Below are 14350 nucleotides of genomic sequence, written 5' to 3' on the forward strand. Positions count from 1 at the left end.
CAATGTAGTTTGATTCAAAAACCTTCTCTAGTTCCAGATGCAATTCTGGCTTCTCAGCACTCGGGGCTGCAAATGATGTTTGGCTTCATTGTGCTGTACTTTCAAGTTATGGACCTAAGTAATCCTTTTGCAGAGTTCTAATGGAATTGAATAAGTCTTTCCTTTAGCTAAACGGTTCTACAGATCAGCCTCTACCCTGTAACCATCTTGAATTTGCTGCTCCTCGTATTTAATACTGATGGGGAAGGCCTTTTGTTCTGAACATGAATAGACTGCTTTTTATCTGTAGCACAAAACTTCAGTAGACACCACCTCAATTCTGGTGACAGTTGCTGTGGCCAAGTCTGCATATACTTAATGCCACTATTTTTCTTTTCTACACAGAAGATGTTGTCTTGTTAGAACAAATGATCGTCTTACAAAATGGAGATTGAAGCCAATATTATATGCTAAAATCTTTGAAGAGTGGAATATTTTAAATACATAAAAAATTATTTTTCTCTTCCAGAAGTTAAAGAAGAAAATTTTTAACAAGCCTCCAAAGTCACCAAGTAAGTGTTCCAAAATTCTTTTCTTCTGCTTCTGTTATTGTAGAACAAGATAGATTTGTGGGACACAGAAACTGGAAGATTTACTTGAAACAGGATATTATTATTCTCTTTAGAATTATTCACTGGTGTGTGTAGAGCACACCTGTTCTGTAGCCTGTGAAGTTAGACTTTTATAGGCTAAATATTGAAGTTTATGGGTTAGTTGTAACTCTTGGTTCTCCAGCATAAACTACTTGCTTCTTGTGGTATCCCTTCTAACGACAAGCATTCTGAATTTCTTTTTCTCTTTGTCTTTTTGGAGAAATGCTGATATTTACTGGGTACCAAGAATTTAGAATTACTGGGGCTACCTACCATCCAGCAGATATCTATGCCTGTAGATTAAGCAGTTATCTGTTGTTTGGTTTTTTTTTTTAATGTGACCTTAGAAGTACAATCTTATTACATCTGTAGTTTTAATATGGGTTTTTGTATTTTTTTTCCTGGGGTTTACGTTTCTTACTGTACTTTTCCATGTAACTTCCTTTTTATACTTCCAGTGAATGTTTCAAAGAAGACCTCACCTCAAAGTCTTGCTGATTGTTGTTACTTTGTTTCATTTCTAATAAATCAGATAATGTTGTACTTCTAAATTTTGCTTTAGGTTGAGGAGAGGCATGCTCTTCTGGTAGATGCACACCTATCTTTTTTCTTTTCCTGAAATCCTTTTGCTTGCTTTAAGGATGGAATTTAAAATAGCTGTTTAATTTCAACTGTGATGTTTGTGACATTGCTTCATAGTGTATGTACTTCTCTTGGTAATTTGAAGACTAACTAGTTAGCTGATACAGTGCACATCTATACTAATAATTTGAAGCTAAATTAGTGTCAGTGTTTGAACCTGACCTCCATACCTTGAGGTAGTAGTGTGAGGGGCTCCCCAGCAGTTGCATCTGACCAATTCTGTTCTTTGATTACTGCAAGGCAATTGCTAGTGGATGAGTAGCTATAGAGTTACTTCTGTCTGTTTAGCCATCCATATTTTTCTCATGGATAGGACATTTGTGTATACATTCATTGAAAGGTCAGTTTAATGTGTGGATTTAGACATGCAGGTATCCTAAGGATGCCTATCCAGACTGTACATGTTAATATTTCTACGTGTGTTGAGTCATATTACTGTCATTATGCAGCTTTCTAAACCTCTTCATTTTTTTGAGTTGGGAGTTTTTCTTTATCATGGTTTTTTTTTTCAGGTGGATGTCCCATTGCTCCATGTAAGCCAGTATGTAGTATGCTGTTAAATTCTATTTTTATAAGTAATGGGACCGTGTCTGGGAACCTTGAAGCACAAGACAGAAAGAGGTTTTGTGACCTTGAGCTTTTTAAGGCAATGCTGAGATATTTTCTTTTGTTACAGAGTCTCCATACAGCTCTAGCACACAACTGTATCCTAAAAAAGCTGTAGTTTGGCGATCTGTGCCGGGAACATGCAGTGCACGTCTTGAGAGTGCAGCTGTAAAAAACCCAAGGCAGATGTGGCTGGGATCACTGAAACAAGGTATTGTTATAGAAACTTTATCTTCATACACGGATATAATTCAGTGTTGTGGATAGCTTAACCTACAGTGTCTTAAAAAACAGATTTGTATTTGATTATAGGCTACATAGGAAGTCATTTCACTATTATTTATTTGGGTGGTTGGAATTATCTGATCTTGAGCATTGGAATTTATAGAGGGAATAATTAGCAGCATCTGGAGCTTTCTATGTTGCATTTGCTCAGAATGAATCCACAAATTTAATTCACAATTATCCCTGATTTTCGCGTTTTTGTTCCATTTTTGTTGGCAGGAATGAGCCATCCTCTGAAATCAGATGTTGACATGGGGCATATGCGAACTAGCATTTCTAGTAGCACTCCAGAATATTTGAAGGAAGCTCTAGGAATGAAGAAGCCAAAACATTCTCGTTCTTCTAGTAATGGTAAACTGTGTAAGGGTGTGGTTGATGAAAGTTAATAATCTTTTTTTGTCCATGTAAAAACACACATTGCTCAAGCAATTTTACTGAAGCTTAGCTTTGGTAAAGCAAGGGCCATTTCAGTTTAGTGTATATTAAAATACATGTGTCAAAATATGATCCAAGAGATTCTTTTTGAGATTTCTAAAGTCGATAAGACAGGGGTTTCCAAATTTTTTTGAGCAATGAATCACTATTAGCTTTCAGAACTTTTTGAGAATTGCATTTGCAGCTGAAAACATTGCAAATATAATATGGTTCAATGGGCCAGCTGTAGACAATTTATTGCGACTTTGCAAAACATAGTTTAGGAACCATTGATAGAAACCATCTGCTTGCCTGAAATTCTATGTAATTGACTCCTTTTACTTCTTCTCTAGAAAGTGTTTTATCATGTGGTTGTGATATTAAAATGAATTGAGTTTTATGAGAGGAGCAAAATTTAAAACTTTTATCCTGCTTTTCTTAAAGGAGAACTGTAAACTTAAAAATTCCACTTCCATTTAAAATGGTGCCTATACTGTTACTGGTAATACACAGTTTCTGGCAACTTTACAAGATGATAGACTTTTACACATTAGGCATAAATAGAAAAATGTATTCCGGACATACGTTAGAAATCTTTGTAAATAATTGATTTGTTGGGATAAGAAGGCTGCAGTCTTCTGTGAAAGTGTATCTTTCTTGAGATGGATATTTTAATCTAGCACCAGAGAGAAGTAATTAGGAGAAATTTGCTGTGAAATTTGGCAGAAGTTTCAAATGGGAACATTTTCATTTCACCTCCATTTCTAAAATTAATTTCCATGCTGATTTTTCTTCTAAAAAAACCCCAAACCAAACAAAACCCCCCTTAGTTTCCAGTTTGGTGCTGTTCTATGTATTTTCCTTTAGCTGTGAGGTTTCTGGTTAGTTAAAAATACCTCTTTCAGATTTGCTCATTTTACATACCTTTTTCTGTAGGCTATGTTCCTGGAACTCCTGACTACAAGGAAAAAGAAGATATGTATGATGAAATTATAGAGCTGAAAAAGGTACAGTCTCACTGATACTTACACAGAAATCATAGGGTCGCTCCATCCACCTGTAGATGTCCAGGCCTTATTGGTTCAGAATACTTTGGTTTCTACAGCTGGGATATCCAACAAATTTTTTTTTGCACTTGTAATGTAAGGCTAAACTAAACTTGTGTCTGTTTAAGGCAATTTCATTGTTCTTATGGTGTGATAGATACTTCTGAGTACTGGATGTGGAAGCCTTGAAGTATACCCAGTCCTGAACCCCAGCCATGGCCCTAGCTGGACACTGAAAAGGTTTATTGCACTTGGTTTCTTTGTCCCTCCACCACCTACTTTATTTTCTTTTTTTCCCTTCCTGGCTGTTGCCCATCACATTTTAACAATTTATCCGTTGAGGTTAGTGCAGTGTATGAAAGATGAGGACTGGGCATGTTGAGCACAAGGGATACCTACGGACAAATATCTTGGCTGTTGTGGATCATTTGTGTGAGGTTACCTTTCTGTTAAACATTTTTCTTTTATCTTTGCCCTGGCACCTCCCTTATCTGTCAGTCCTGGTCCAGTGTGATGGGCTTTTTTTTTTTTTTTTCACTTCATCCTGACCATTGTAATTGGGTTGTTACTGTCATCAAAACATGCTTCCGTGTGAAAACTCGGTGTATTTCTATTTCTGAAATGTGGTTACAATTTTTCTCCCCTCTTTTAGACAATACAAGCTCAGAAAAATGAGGGAGATCGCATGAAAACTAAGCTCCGTCGACTAGAAGAAGAGAACAATAGAAAGGATAAACAGATTGAGCAACTGTTGGATCCCTCCAGGGTGAGTATTTCTTGGGAGGATAAAAGTGGGGCAAAAGAGTGCTGAGCAGTGTGATCCTCTTCTCCTGTCTCTCTAGATTTCAGGACTCTCTAGTGTGTTGGCTCCTAGGAATGATAAGCTTGAATATGAGAGGTGGTTGGTTTGTGTGAAGGGATTTCTGAGTATCAGAGCATACCATTCCAGCTCAGTTTAAAGGAAGATCATGCCATGCTGTGCAGATAAGTTTGTTTAGCAAAGATACTTTTAATTTCCAAAGGTAAAATTAAAATGCTGTCTCCCTTGAGGCCCACGCTCTGAATATTTTGCCTGAGAGTAGAAGGGAGTTAATCTCTTGCATGGTGACTGATGCATGTTGTCCTGAGACCTGAACCAGGAAGCAAAAGATGAGCCTTGCTGTCAAACCCATAAAGCTGAGAAGCATTTAGGGTTAGAAGACCTGAATTTCACTGAATTCCTTGTGGCTGTCATTTTCTGTGTGGATTTACATCTTGGGAGAAGTGTGTGAATATAAAACAACAAGCATAGGGACTTCAGAACTTAAGCTGTTGGGCTGTGAAGTGGCTATGGAGATGAGTAGGTTAGAAAATTCTGTGGAAAGAGCTGGCAGTAGAATAAAGTAGCAAGATTGGTCACTCACTTTATCTGTCTCACCTTGCAGGGCGCTGAGCTGGCACGAGCTTTGTCAGAAAAGAAGACTGATAATGGATGGGTAATAGTTTCTTCATTTCCTTTTGCTTTCATTTTTCCTTTTTTCCCTTTGCCAAGTCAAAAGCCTACTGATTAAAAAAAAAAAAAGTAAGAAAGAATAAGCCATTAGAGAATCATAACCATTATTTCTGTAGTCAGATAAGGAACCAGTAACAAAGATCTGGAGCTAACATTATTTTAGGGAGCCTTCTTTGTCACTGTCTTGAACCTGTTTAGGGAGTATTCTCCCTATTATTTGCCATTTTGAATTTAGCAGGGTAATGAGCAGAGTTGTTTTTATTTAATGATTGTGTATAAATATTAAGCTGGTTATGTTACCACAGATAAAAGTTAGGGATCTGATTTCATTAGTGTTCTCTTTGTTACAGGGTAGCAGATGTGGATGATTTACAAAGTACTGAAGTATGTAGGAATAAGTATATCTGGTTAGGTACAATTTACAATGACAGGGCAAGATTGTGGAGAAATAGAACTTCTGTGAAGAGACATATTATTCTAGGACTCATGAACTCTTTGTTCTTTCTGTAGGTGGTTAGTGGGTTAAAGCAGAAGATTCTCAAGCTAGAACAACAGTGCAAGGAGAAAGACAACACTATTAAGTATGACTTTGGGGGGTAGAGGCTTGTATTGGATGAGATAATAAAGGGAATTTGAAATCCATTTTATTTTTCATCTGTATTATTCTGTTCCTTAAGGCATTTTAATGAACTCTGAGAACATATAGCAATTATAAACCGCCTACCCAGAAATTGTAAACCAACAAGTATTGCAGCGTCTTTGCTGGTCTGACTGAATTATTTTTTTGTATTATTGTTTTCAGCAAATTCCAGGCAGACATGAAGACCACTAATTTGGAAGAAATGAGGATGGCTATGGAAACCTACTATGAAGAGGTACACCTGACAGGTCCTTCAACGTGCATACAGGAGAGGAAGTTGTTCAGTTGTTGAGTAAAAGTATAAATGGAGTGGTTTAGATTGGTTTCTTACAGTTTAACTGCACCTGTCATTGGAATCAGATTTTCATAGATATTCTCATAGATCCAAATGTATGTACTGAAAAACCTTTTTTCTTCAATAAGCTGAGTGTGTTAACCAAGAAGCAGAAATAAAGAAACTAATGTACATCCATAAGTATCTAGATGAAAGCCAATATAACAGTAGCCTGATCTTCAGTGATGGCATCATTGCCTCTGTGACTACCCAAAGAGTCATAGTCTTATTTTTACCTAATGGATAAATGTGTTGCATTAGCAAAGTCAGCTTCCACAGCTACCTCCTTAATGGAATATATATTTCACAGGTTCATCGTCTCCAACTTCTCCTGGCAAAATCTGAGTCTATGAGGAAAAAGTATGTTTAATTCTTTTGAGGCAAATGTTTGCGTATATGTGTTTGATTCATCCCTCATATACTACTTTAACTGATGGAAACCAACTACATGGGAACATTTTATTTTGTCATTTAGATTGCTGGATTTGCTTTTTTGATACTGCTTTAGTTGGCTTCACAGCCTTGCCATATGTCTTAGTCACGTTTTTCTAACTTGTAGATGGATAATTTATTTTGTGGATGTGGGAAAAAATACCAGAGGTATTTTAAAAGTACATGAAAGCTCTGAAAATTTATCTCTGTTAAATAAAATCCATCTTCCCCCAAAATCACACCTATTCCAACATCACTGATGATTGAAACAAACTCACTAGATGTTTCATATTTTACTGTTGAGTCAGTTCTGCATCTTGCTCTAGTGTGCACGCTGCAAAGAAGGTATTTTGAAGTAAACATTATTTTCCTGTGGTATGGAGAGACAGATCTGCAGGTCAGGGTAGCTTTTGTGAGATATCCATGAAAGGCACTAGTAAGACAATGTCAGAGAAGCTTGTACTAGTGCTTGTCACTAGTGTGCAGGTGTATACGTGGTAGTGAGGGTAAACAGTCTAGAGAGGAAATAAAAATCAAAACACAAAGGCAGAAGACAGCTCCAGTAAGGGAGCAAAGTAAATACACATGAGTGTTATTTGAGCTGAGAAGAGCGTAATGGTGTCCTGTGGGGTAGGAAAATTTGTTACCACACCACTTCAAAGTATGCTTGCCTTCCTAGTGTTAAGTAGAGGCAACTATCTTAATTTTGGATGTAATTATTTAGATTGATAGAAACATAAGAACTCTTTATGGGTCATTATGTGTACTACTTGTGTTTCCCTAATCCACTGTTACTTGTGGATTGAAAACTGCAATTTGTTTTGTCACTGTTTTTTTTAAAAAAATATCTCTTTTGGCTCAGGCATGCAGTGACTAGCCTCTAGAGTCTGTAAGCCATCGCACCCAATTTATTTACAGGTGAAAATGAGTCATCAGGTCTCTTCCCTGTCCTCATTTATTCATAGCTTCAAAAAACAGTGGTCAGGGCAGTCTCTCTCCATTACATGACTGTCAGTCTCTACTTGAGAGGCTGAGCACTGAAATAATAAATGATGTTGAAGGTCAGGACTCTGGCTCCTATAAAGAGTTGTAGGAGGGTGTTTGTTTCATGATGCTTGTCTACATTATTTCTGGCTGAAGTGAATGACATTTAGTTCCTCTCTTTCAGTGTTAATGCTGAAATACAATTATTTGTATGTGAAGGTATAGTATCCAATTGTAGCTAGAAACTAGGCAACATGTCACATCCTCAGAATGGTCTGTAATTCTCTCATTTAGGTTTTGATGAGCCTAAGATAATGGCACTCAGTCATATGGTTATGATTTCTAGAATTTCTGTCACTTCCCATTTTTGATGTGTTGTGTCTTGTTTTTTACTTTTTTCTTTTTTCTTTTTTTTCCCCTCCTGTGCGGGGCAGCTGTATGAATAGCCATCCATAACACCTGGGTAACCTTATTTGTTTGGGTTTTATGGCTTCATTTCACTTTAATTTTCAAAAGGTAGATTAGATGCTGCTTTTCACTCTGGTATGCTAATTGTAGACTGTCTGCCCCTTTACCTTGTAATTATTCCAGTGGATGGGCTGTAAGATTCCTTCACAAACTGTTCTGTGATTGTCATTAGCAGTGGCATTTGTCCAAAAGTAGATCCATCAGTTACTTCAGACCTTGTTTCCCAAAGTAAGTTTTTAAGAATTTTCTCATAGCAATAAAGAGCAAGTATTTCATCTCACTAGAAATCTGTTTTGTGAACAAACTTGACAACTTTGTACATCCAGGACCTGAGATTTCTTCCCCCTTTCCTTAGAAAAATTAAAAAGGCAAAATTGCTGTAATATAGTTAAAACCATTTTAACACATAGCCAGCTTTCCCTATTCTAATGCATTTTATTCCCATCACATCGATGTTAGCTGTGTTCTTCAAATCTGTTTCAAATATCTCATTGATTGAAATGTATCTTAAATGAAGAAAGAAATTTCTCTGGGGTTTACTTTCACAGGCACAGTTTCTTTTATATTAGAGCAGCATTCACAGTTATCTCAAAATACACTTGTGTGTTGGATTTATTTGAGAGTTATTCCATCTCTGTATAGCCTTCTCTCTCCCAATATCAATCTGTTTAAGTGAAAGACAGACATTCAGAGCACGCAGGTTAGCTTTCTGCGCTGAACGGTTTTTTGGAGGAACCTCCCAATTGGCTGAACATAAGTGTTTTCAAATCAGTGGTCCACAGAGTGCTGGTAAAGCATTATAAGGTTGGTTATCAAAACAAATAAAATCCAAATAAGTAAAACTCATACAAGCACCCTTGTTTATGTGTTAATGAAACAGAGTGGAGGAGGAAGTAAAAGTAATAAATGAACTTTCAGAGTTTCAAAGCATCTTCTTTGATGCAAATTTAAAACAATTGTGAAAGTGTTGAGCAGCATGGTCTTTGCATGTTTTTTCCTGAAAGAATAGGTAACTCCTTAAGTTAAAAATGTTGAGAAATGTTACTGGGGGAAACTGAGAGAGTCAACTTAGACAGCTGACTTGAATAGTGAGGGTATTTCACTCTTTTTAATGCTGCTTCTTTCGTCTCTGCTTTTAAGTTAACTCTCTGTTTTTGACCCCATTTCCAAGTACAGAGGGCAGAGATACCCAAAACCGACTAAAGGCACTGAAGGCTGCTGTCGTGAGATTATCCAGGAACATCAAGGAGTTGCAGAATGAGAATCGGAGGCTGAAGGAAGATCTAGATCACGTACTGGGCAGTTCTTCTCCTTCCAATAAAACAAAAAGTACGTGCTGACATGTTGGTGAATGTGGGGCAAGGGGTTTGGGTACATTTGAAAGACGTGGTAGAAATAAGGGAGTTATTACAAAGGTGAAGATTCAGAAGGGGCAAAGGTTGGAATGAGAAGTTTCTTGCAGGAGTCTCTCTCTGGCTTCTGGATATGCTGCTCCAGTCAGACCTGGGTTTCCTTTATTTTTATCCCTGAGAATTCTGGACTGGAATCACCTGAAGATGTAATGTTTCACTGGAAAACCGTTTTCCAGTTGTTGAAAACGGATTAATATGAATGGTTTATGTTGATTTCTGAGCTAATTGGTGTGGAAGTCAGATATTTTAAGACCATTCTCATGTTTTTGTTGCTGCATATTTTAAGTTGGGGTTCAGAGGTCTTTAGACAGTTGCTCTGTGTGGACAGAAGTTTCAAAAAGCAAGAACAATGTTGACTCACTGATACAGTTTCATGTTTAAAGCTTTGTTATTGTATTTAGGTTATAGTGAGTGGAGCAGACAGAGGCTGGTGAGACGTATTTCAGAACTAGAAAAAGTAAGTGATCATAATTGTGTGGTTGTCTTACCTGTCTTTGAGCAGAAAATGCAGAACCACTGGCCTGTGCTCATGGCATGTAGTCCTTCTACGTATCACCCTTGTGCATTCTGACTCGTACATGTAAACTGATGTCTGCACCGTGTGCCCTTCCTCCCTTTTTTTCTTTTCTCATACTTGTTACATATAGATGCACATTTTAGAATTAACTTCCATTTAATCTTTTCTCATGGCCTAAATAAAATAGTTTTATGCTAAATTTAATTTTCTTCTTTTGTATTTTTTGTGTAAACTTATCCTGTTTAGAAAGTGTGTGCCATGGAGAACACCAGGGTATCATCTGCAGGTACTGAATCATCACAGTTACTTGCTGAATCATCTTCACCTTCTGTAGACCTGGATCATCCAGCCTCTCAACACGTAGACCATGCGGAGGAATGTCATCGCCTCCAAGGGCTAGTGAAGAAACTGAAGAGTGAGAGGAAGGCACTTCAGAATCTCCTACTCAATAAAGAGTAAGTGCAACTTGTTTGAGATGATGTTCTTTTGTAGGTGTGAATTATTTAATTATTTCCTATCATGTTATGAAACAATGTAATAAGTCCTTCACATTTTCAGCAAGAAAATGAACTTTGAGGGTCCCTTCAGTTTTTATTTTAAAAGCTTCTTCTAGTCCTAGTAGCGTTGTAAAATTAAGTGGCAGAACAAGTCAGTAAGAAGATGGAAAATGAGAATTTCTACTTGTTTCTAACACATTTTTCAAGGCACATTTTTGTGCCATCCATGCTGAAAAGCCTTTGAAGGGGTTATGTGTCACTTTACGCAGCACTTCTTGCAAGTATTTTGCTGTAAAAATTTGTCTTGTTTCTTCAATATGTTTTGTCCTGATCTGCCACATGCTCCATTTAAGCCTGCCTTCTGCCATATGATTCACTATGACTTCTTTTCTCCCCAGTAAGCAATTGATTTGCAATTTGTATTGTTTGGACTCGTTTGGTGTGTCAGTGCATAAGGGCAGGCAGGTTAATCTGATGATGAGCAGAGATGTGCGCACCATTATGTATTGTTGGTAAGACGCTGCCTCCTGCGTCAGCTCGCCTCTGAACGAAAACGCGTAGCGAGAGCACGCAGAGAGACCTTTTGCCTCTGAACACTGTACCCTTGCTTTTTTTGTTGTTTGAAAGGAGAAAGTAAACATTTAGTTACTTTACAAATTTGAGAACCTATTTTATTTAGAAGTTGAACAAAAAATAACTACTTGGTTGAAGTATGAATGTCTTAAGTATTGCTTAGATTTCCTGATACGTTTGTAGGTTGGATATCAAGCAGTTACTGCAGGCTAAGGCTGAAGTGGAGCTGGAGCTGCAGAAGTGGCAGAGTAAGATGGAAGAAAAGAGTACACAAGAGCAGACTTTAAGGTATCATAGTGTTAGTAGATAGTTTCAGAACCAAAAAAATAACTGTTACGGTATAATTCTGTTTTGAAGTGGCTCAAAATCCATAGGAGTTCATCTGAAATGCAGGAAGCTGGGAATTCATGTAAGCAGAACTCTTTTGGAGGGATGGATTAAGTTACTAGAGGAAGAAATCTATAGAGTGGTTTTAAAGGAAGTGGAAGACTTTTTTTTTTTTTTTAAAGCAAGTGTAGTAAAAATAAGAATTAAATTATAATAAAAATTAATAAGATAAATGGAAAAAGAAAGCTGCCATGTTGGGCTCAGAGACATGTTTTCCTTTCTAAGAAAAAACTGTGGTATCTTTACCTTACCTTAGCTTATGCTTCTAGACCATTGCCAATATTTACTTCAGGTATTCTGTATAACTGTTGATAATAATCCTGTACAAGGGCAGCAAAAAAAGTTATTTCATAATTGCTTTTTAAGAAAGGACTTTACTACAGTTTGATATTTGTCAGTCATCAGATCTAGACGTGTTATTAATAGTATGAAGGGTACTATTGTAACCTTGGGAGTGGTTTGGTTTGGTTTTTTGAGTTTGTTTTGGTTTAGGTTTTGGGTTGTTTTTGTGTGTTATTTTTTAATTTTAATATAAAGCTGTGCTATCACAACATGAGAATTGATGTTACATGTCTGTTACTATGAGAATATGTATGATGTTATCCTGAGCAGTTTCCCACTTTGGCCTTTAGAAATTACAAAGCAACCAAATTGTATGAAATAAGTTCAGTATTTTCAAAACAGCAACAACAGAAAATTTATAACTATAAATATCTTTGCTTTTCCAACTCTAGTGAGGAAATCCAGAACCTGACACAGAAAGTAGGGAAATTGGACTCAAAATTGGAGGAAGAGAAGAGGCAAACAGCAGAAGATACAATGGAAAAGCTTAATAAGGTACAGAAGCATGTTTTTGTTTGTGGCTTTTTTTCTTCCCTTGCATCTAACTAACATATTGCACATTGAGCTGATAGCGTAAATAGGTGCTTAGTTGTGTCTTTTCAGAGAGACGTTAAATCTTGTCATAGAGATTCTGAATGGTGGTTAATGCCCAACATTTGTTGATAAGTTGTTTCAAAAATTACCACTGCAACTTGAGGTTTATTGGAGCTGTTCTCTTAGTGATTATCTGCCCCGTCATCAATCTTATTCAGTGGACGTTTGCAAAAAGCTTGTACTGTTTAGTGTCTGGGGCGTTGCCTTACTTTCGAAGAGAAAAAAGACATTTGTGATTTTGCTTATATCTCCTTACATCTGAACCCATTAGCTAATTTCAGTCCAATCTTGTAGAGAGAGGGAGGTCTCGTAGAAGTTGACAGTTAGACAAAAGATGGAGACATAGGTAAGAGTGCTCACTGGCAGACTGGTAAAAGACAAAAAATTCTTTTCAATTACTTTTATGCTGGTCAGGTGATCAGTTAGAGCATGTGTGCTGGCCAGTCGGAAAATATTTATTAGCGTTCTGTTTGGATGGAAGCAGGGTACTTTTTCATGGGAAGGTTTACAGGATGTAGAGCACTAATCATCATGAAAATAGTGTTTTTTAATTCCACAGCTGATAAGACGCCATATTTGAGTAACGAATTAAGGAAGATGTCAATACAGTAAAATAAACCCTTATCGCCTTTGAACTGAAGTTTTTCTAGACTTGAGGTATTCATAACCTTTTCTTTCTGGATTTTCCAGTATCTCATAAATATAATTGTGCCTCTGTTAACCCTGGACAGTCTTAAATGGACTCGGAGTTTTTTCATCAGATATAACTGAACTTGATATCTTTGCAGTCTTCCATCCTTCTGCCAAATGTTGTTGTGACTGGCAACTAGAGATGAATCACCACTGACAGACATGCTTTCAGATGCAGTGTGGTCATTTTAATCTCATTTCACTAAAATCTAGTTGAAAATGATTACTGGAGATTTTGATTGTTTGTACTTAAAATAAATAGACCCTGAAATACAGGTAGTAAAAATATGAATAAAAATGTCCCCTAGCTTAAGAGGCTACTGTATTTTGATATACTGTGCAATTCTTTAGATTCTTTTTGGTGTTATAGGCTGATGGATGCTAGATGATGTTTTGAATACCAAATAACTTGAGTCTTTAAAAACAGCCAACAAACAGCTCCTTTTTTCCTCTGCAGACTATATATATTCTTGGCCAGTAACCAATCATTTATTGAGATGTTCCCATTATTTGTAATTATCACTAAGTTCCTACCAATTTTTCATTTTAATAGTAGGTTGTCATTTTTAATATAACATAATCCATTTACTAAACTTAAGCCTATAACTCAGCATTTTTAAGTTATAAATAAATCCTTTCACATAATCAAAAGGTTTTTTTTAAAGTATATAAAATCTCTTGTTCCTCTACTTAAAATTTTACACCAACAAATTAAATTAGTCTTTTAAAATTGCAGTTAACTTTTGTTTGGCAGGTGAGGTATGACAATTAGTATGGGATAATTAGGGATCTAAAGGATCAGCTGGTGAGAGGTGGAATATGCAACCACACCTCAGACGAAATAACTGGAACAAAATCTTTCTTTGTTCTTGGTTTCTTTTTCCTCTAATTAATTTCTTCAAGATAGAAGAGTAGAGTTATGCCAATTTACACAAGCTTTCCTTCTTGTCGATGTCATATGATGGCCAACTCATCAGTAAGCTTAAACAGATGATTATGGGGCTACAGTTGCCAGGATGAGACATTAGAGAGCTCCCCGGTTAATTAATACTAGTCTTTCCTGAAGAAGAATTGCAAAATTAGCATATCCTGACATTTGTTCTCAGTCTGTTGATAACACACAAACCATTTCTGATCAACAAAGGAGCGGGTTCCACTGTTGGAGCTGTTATTGCTTTAGCCATGCATAGAGAAACAGGAGTATGTGTAAATGAAAACCTTTCCATTCCCACGCTCTGCTAACAGCTACAATGGGGACAGGAATGTGTTTCACTGTAACAGTCATCTGGATGATGAGTTTGAACATGAGTGGTGTTCAGAACTAGGAGTTATCTCTTTAACTTCCTTCCACCCTGCAGGCAGC

General features: G+C 36.8%; 1 protein-coding gene across 4 annotated transcripts in view; it reads left to right on the plus strand.

The window, feature by feature from the left end:
- The window catches only part of IQCE (IQ motif containing E), a 28464-nt gene that overhangs the window by 2112 nt on the left and 12002 nt on the right, over nucleotides 1-14350 (plus strand). For 2 of the 4 annotated variants that reach the window (XM_075104864.1, XM_075104862.1), the window contains exons 3-16: nucleotides 509-551; nucleotides 1951-2091; nucleotides 2385-2516; nucleotides 3516-3586; nucleotides 4278-4391; nucleotides 5050-5100; nucleotides 5628-5698; nucleotides 5920-5992; nucleotides 6402-6451; nucleotides 9147-9304; nucleotides 9789-9844; nucleotides 10151-10359; nucleotides 11158-11262; nucleotides 12096-12198. In XM_075104864.1, coding sequence (XP_074960965.1) covers nucleotides 509-551; nucleotides 1951-2091; nucleotides 2385-2516; nucleotides 3516-3586; nucleotides 4278-4391; nucleotides 5050-5100; nucleotides 5628-5698; nucleotides 5920-5992; nucleotides 6402-6451; nucleotides 9147-9304; nucleotides 9789-9844; nucleotides 10151-10359; nucleotides 11158-11262; nucleotides 12096-12198 — 1377 coding nt within the window. Of the gene's footprint in view, nucleotides 1-384; nucleotides 552-1950; nucleotides 2092-2384; nucleotides 2526-3515; nucleotides 3587-4277; nucleotides 4392-5049; nucleotides 5101-5627; nucleotides 5699-5919; nucleotides 5993-6401; nucleotides 6452-9146; nucleotides 9305-9788; nucleotides 9845-10150; nucleotides 10360-11157; nucleotides 11263-12095; nucleotides 12199-14350 lie in introns of all 4 variants that reach the window. The other 2 variants (XM_075104866.1, XM_075104863.1) reach the window with 2 other exon arrangements.

This window comes from Phalacrocorax aristotelis, chromosome 10, assembly GCF_949628215.1.
Source record: "Phalacrocorax aristotelis chromosome 10, bGulAri2.1, whole genome shotgun sequence".
In the NCBI taxonomy this organism is placed as follows: Eukaryota; Metazoa; Chordata; class Aves; order Suliformes; family Phalacrocoracidae; genus Phalacrocorax; species Phalacrocorax aristotelis.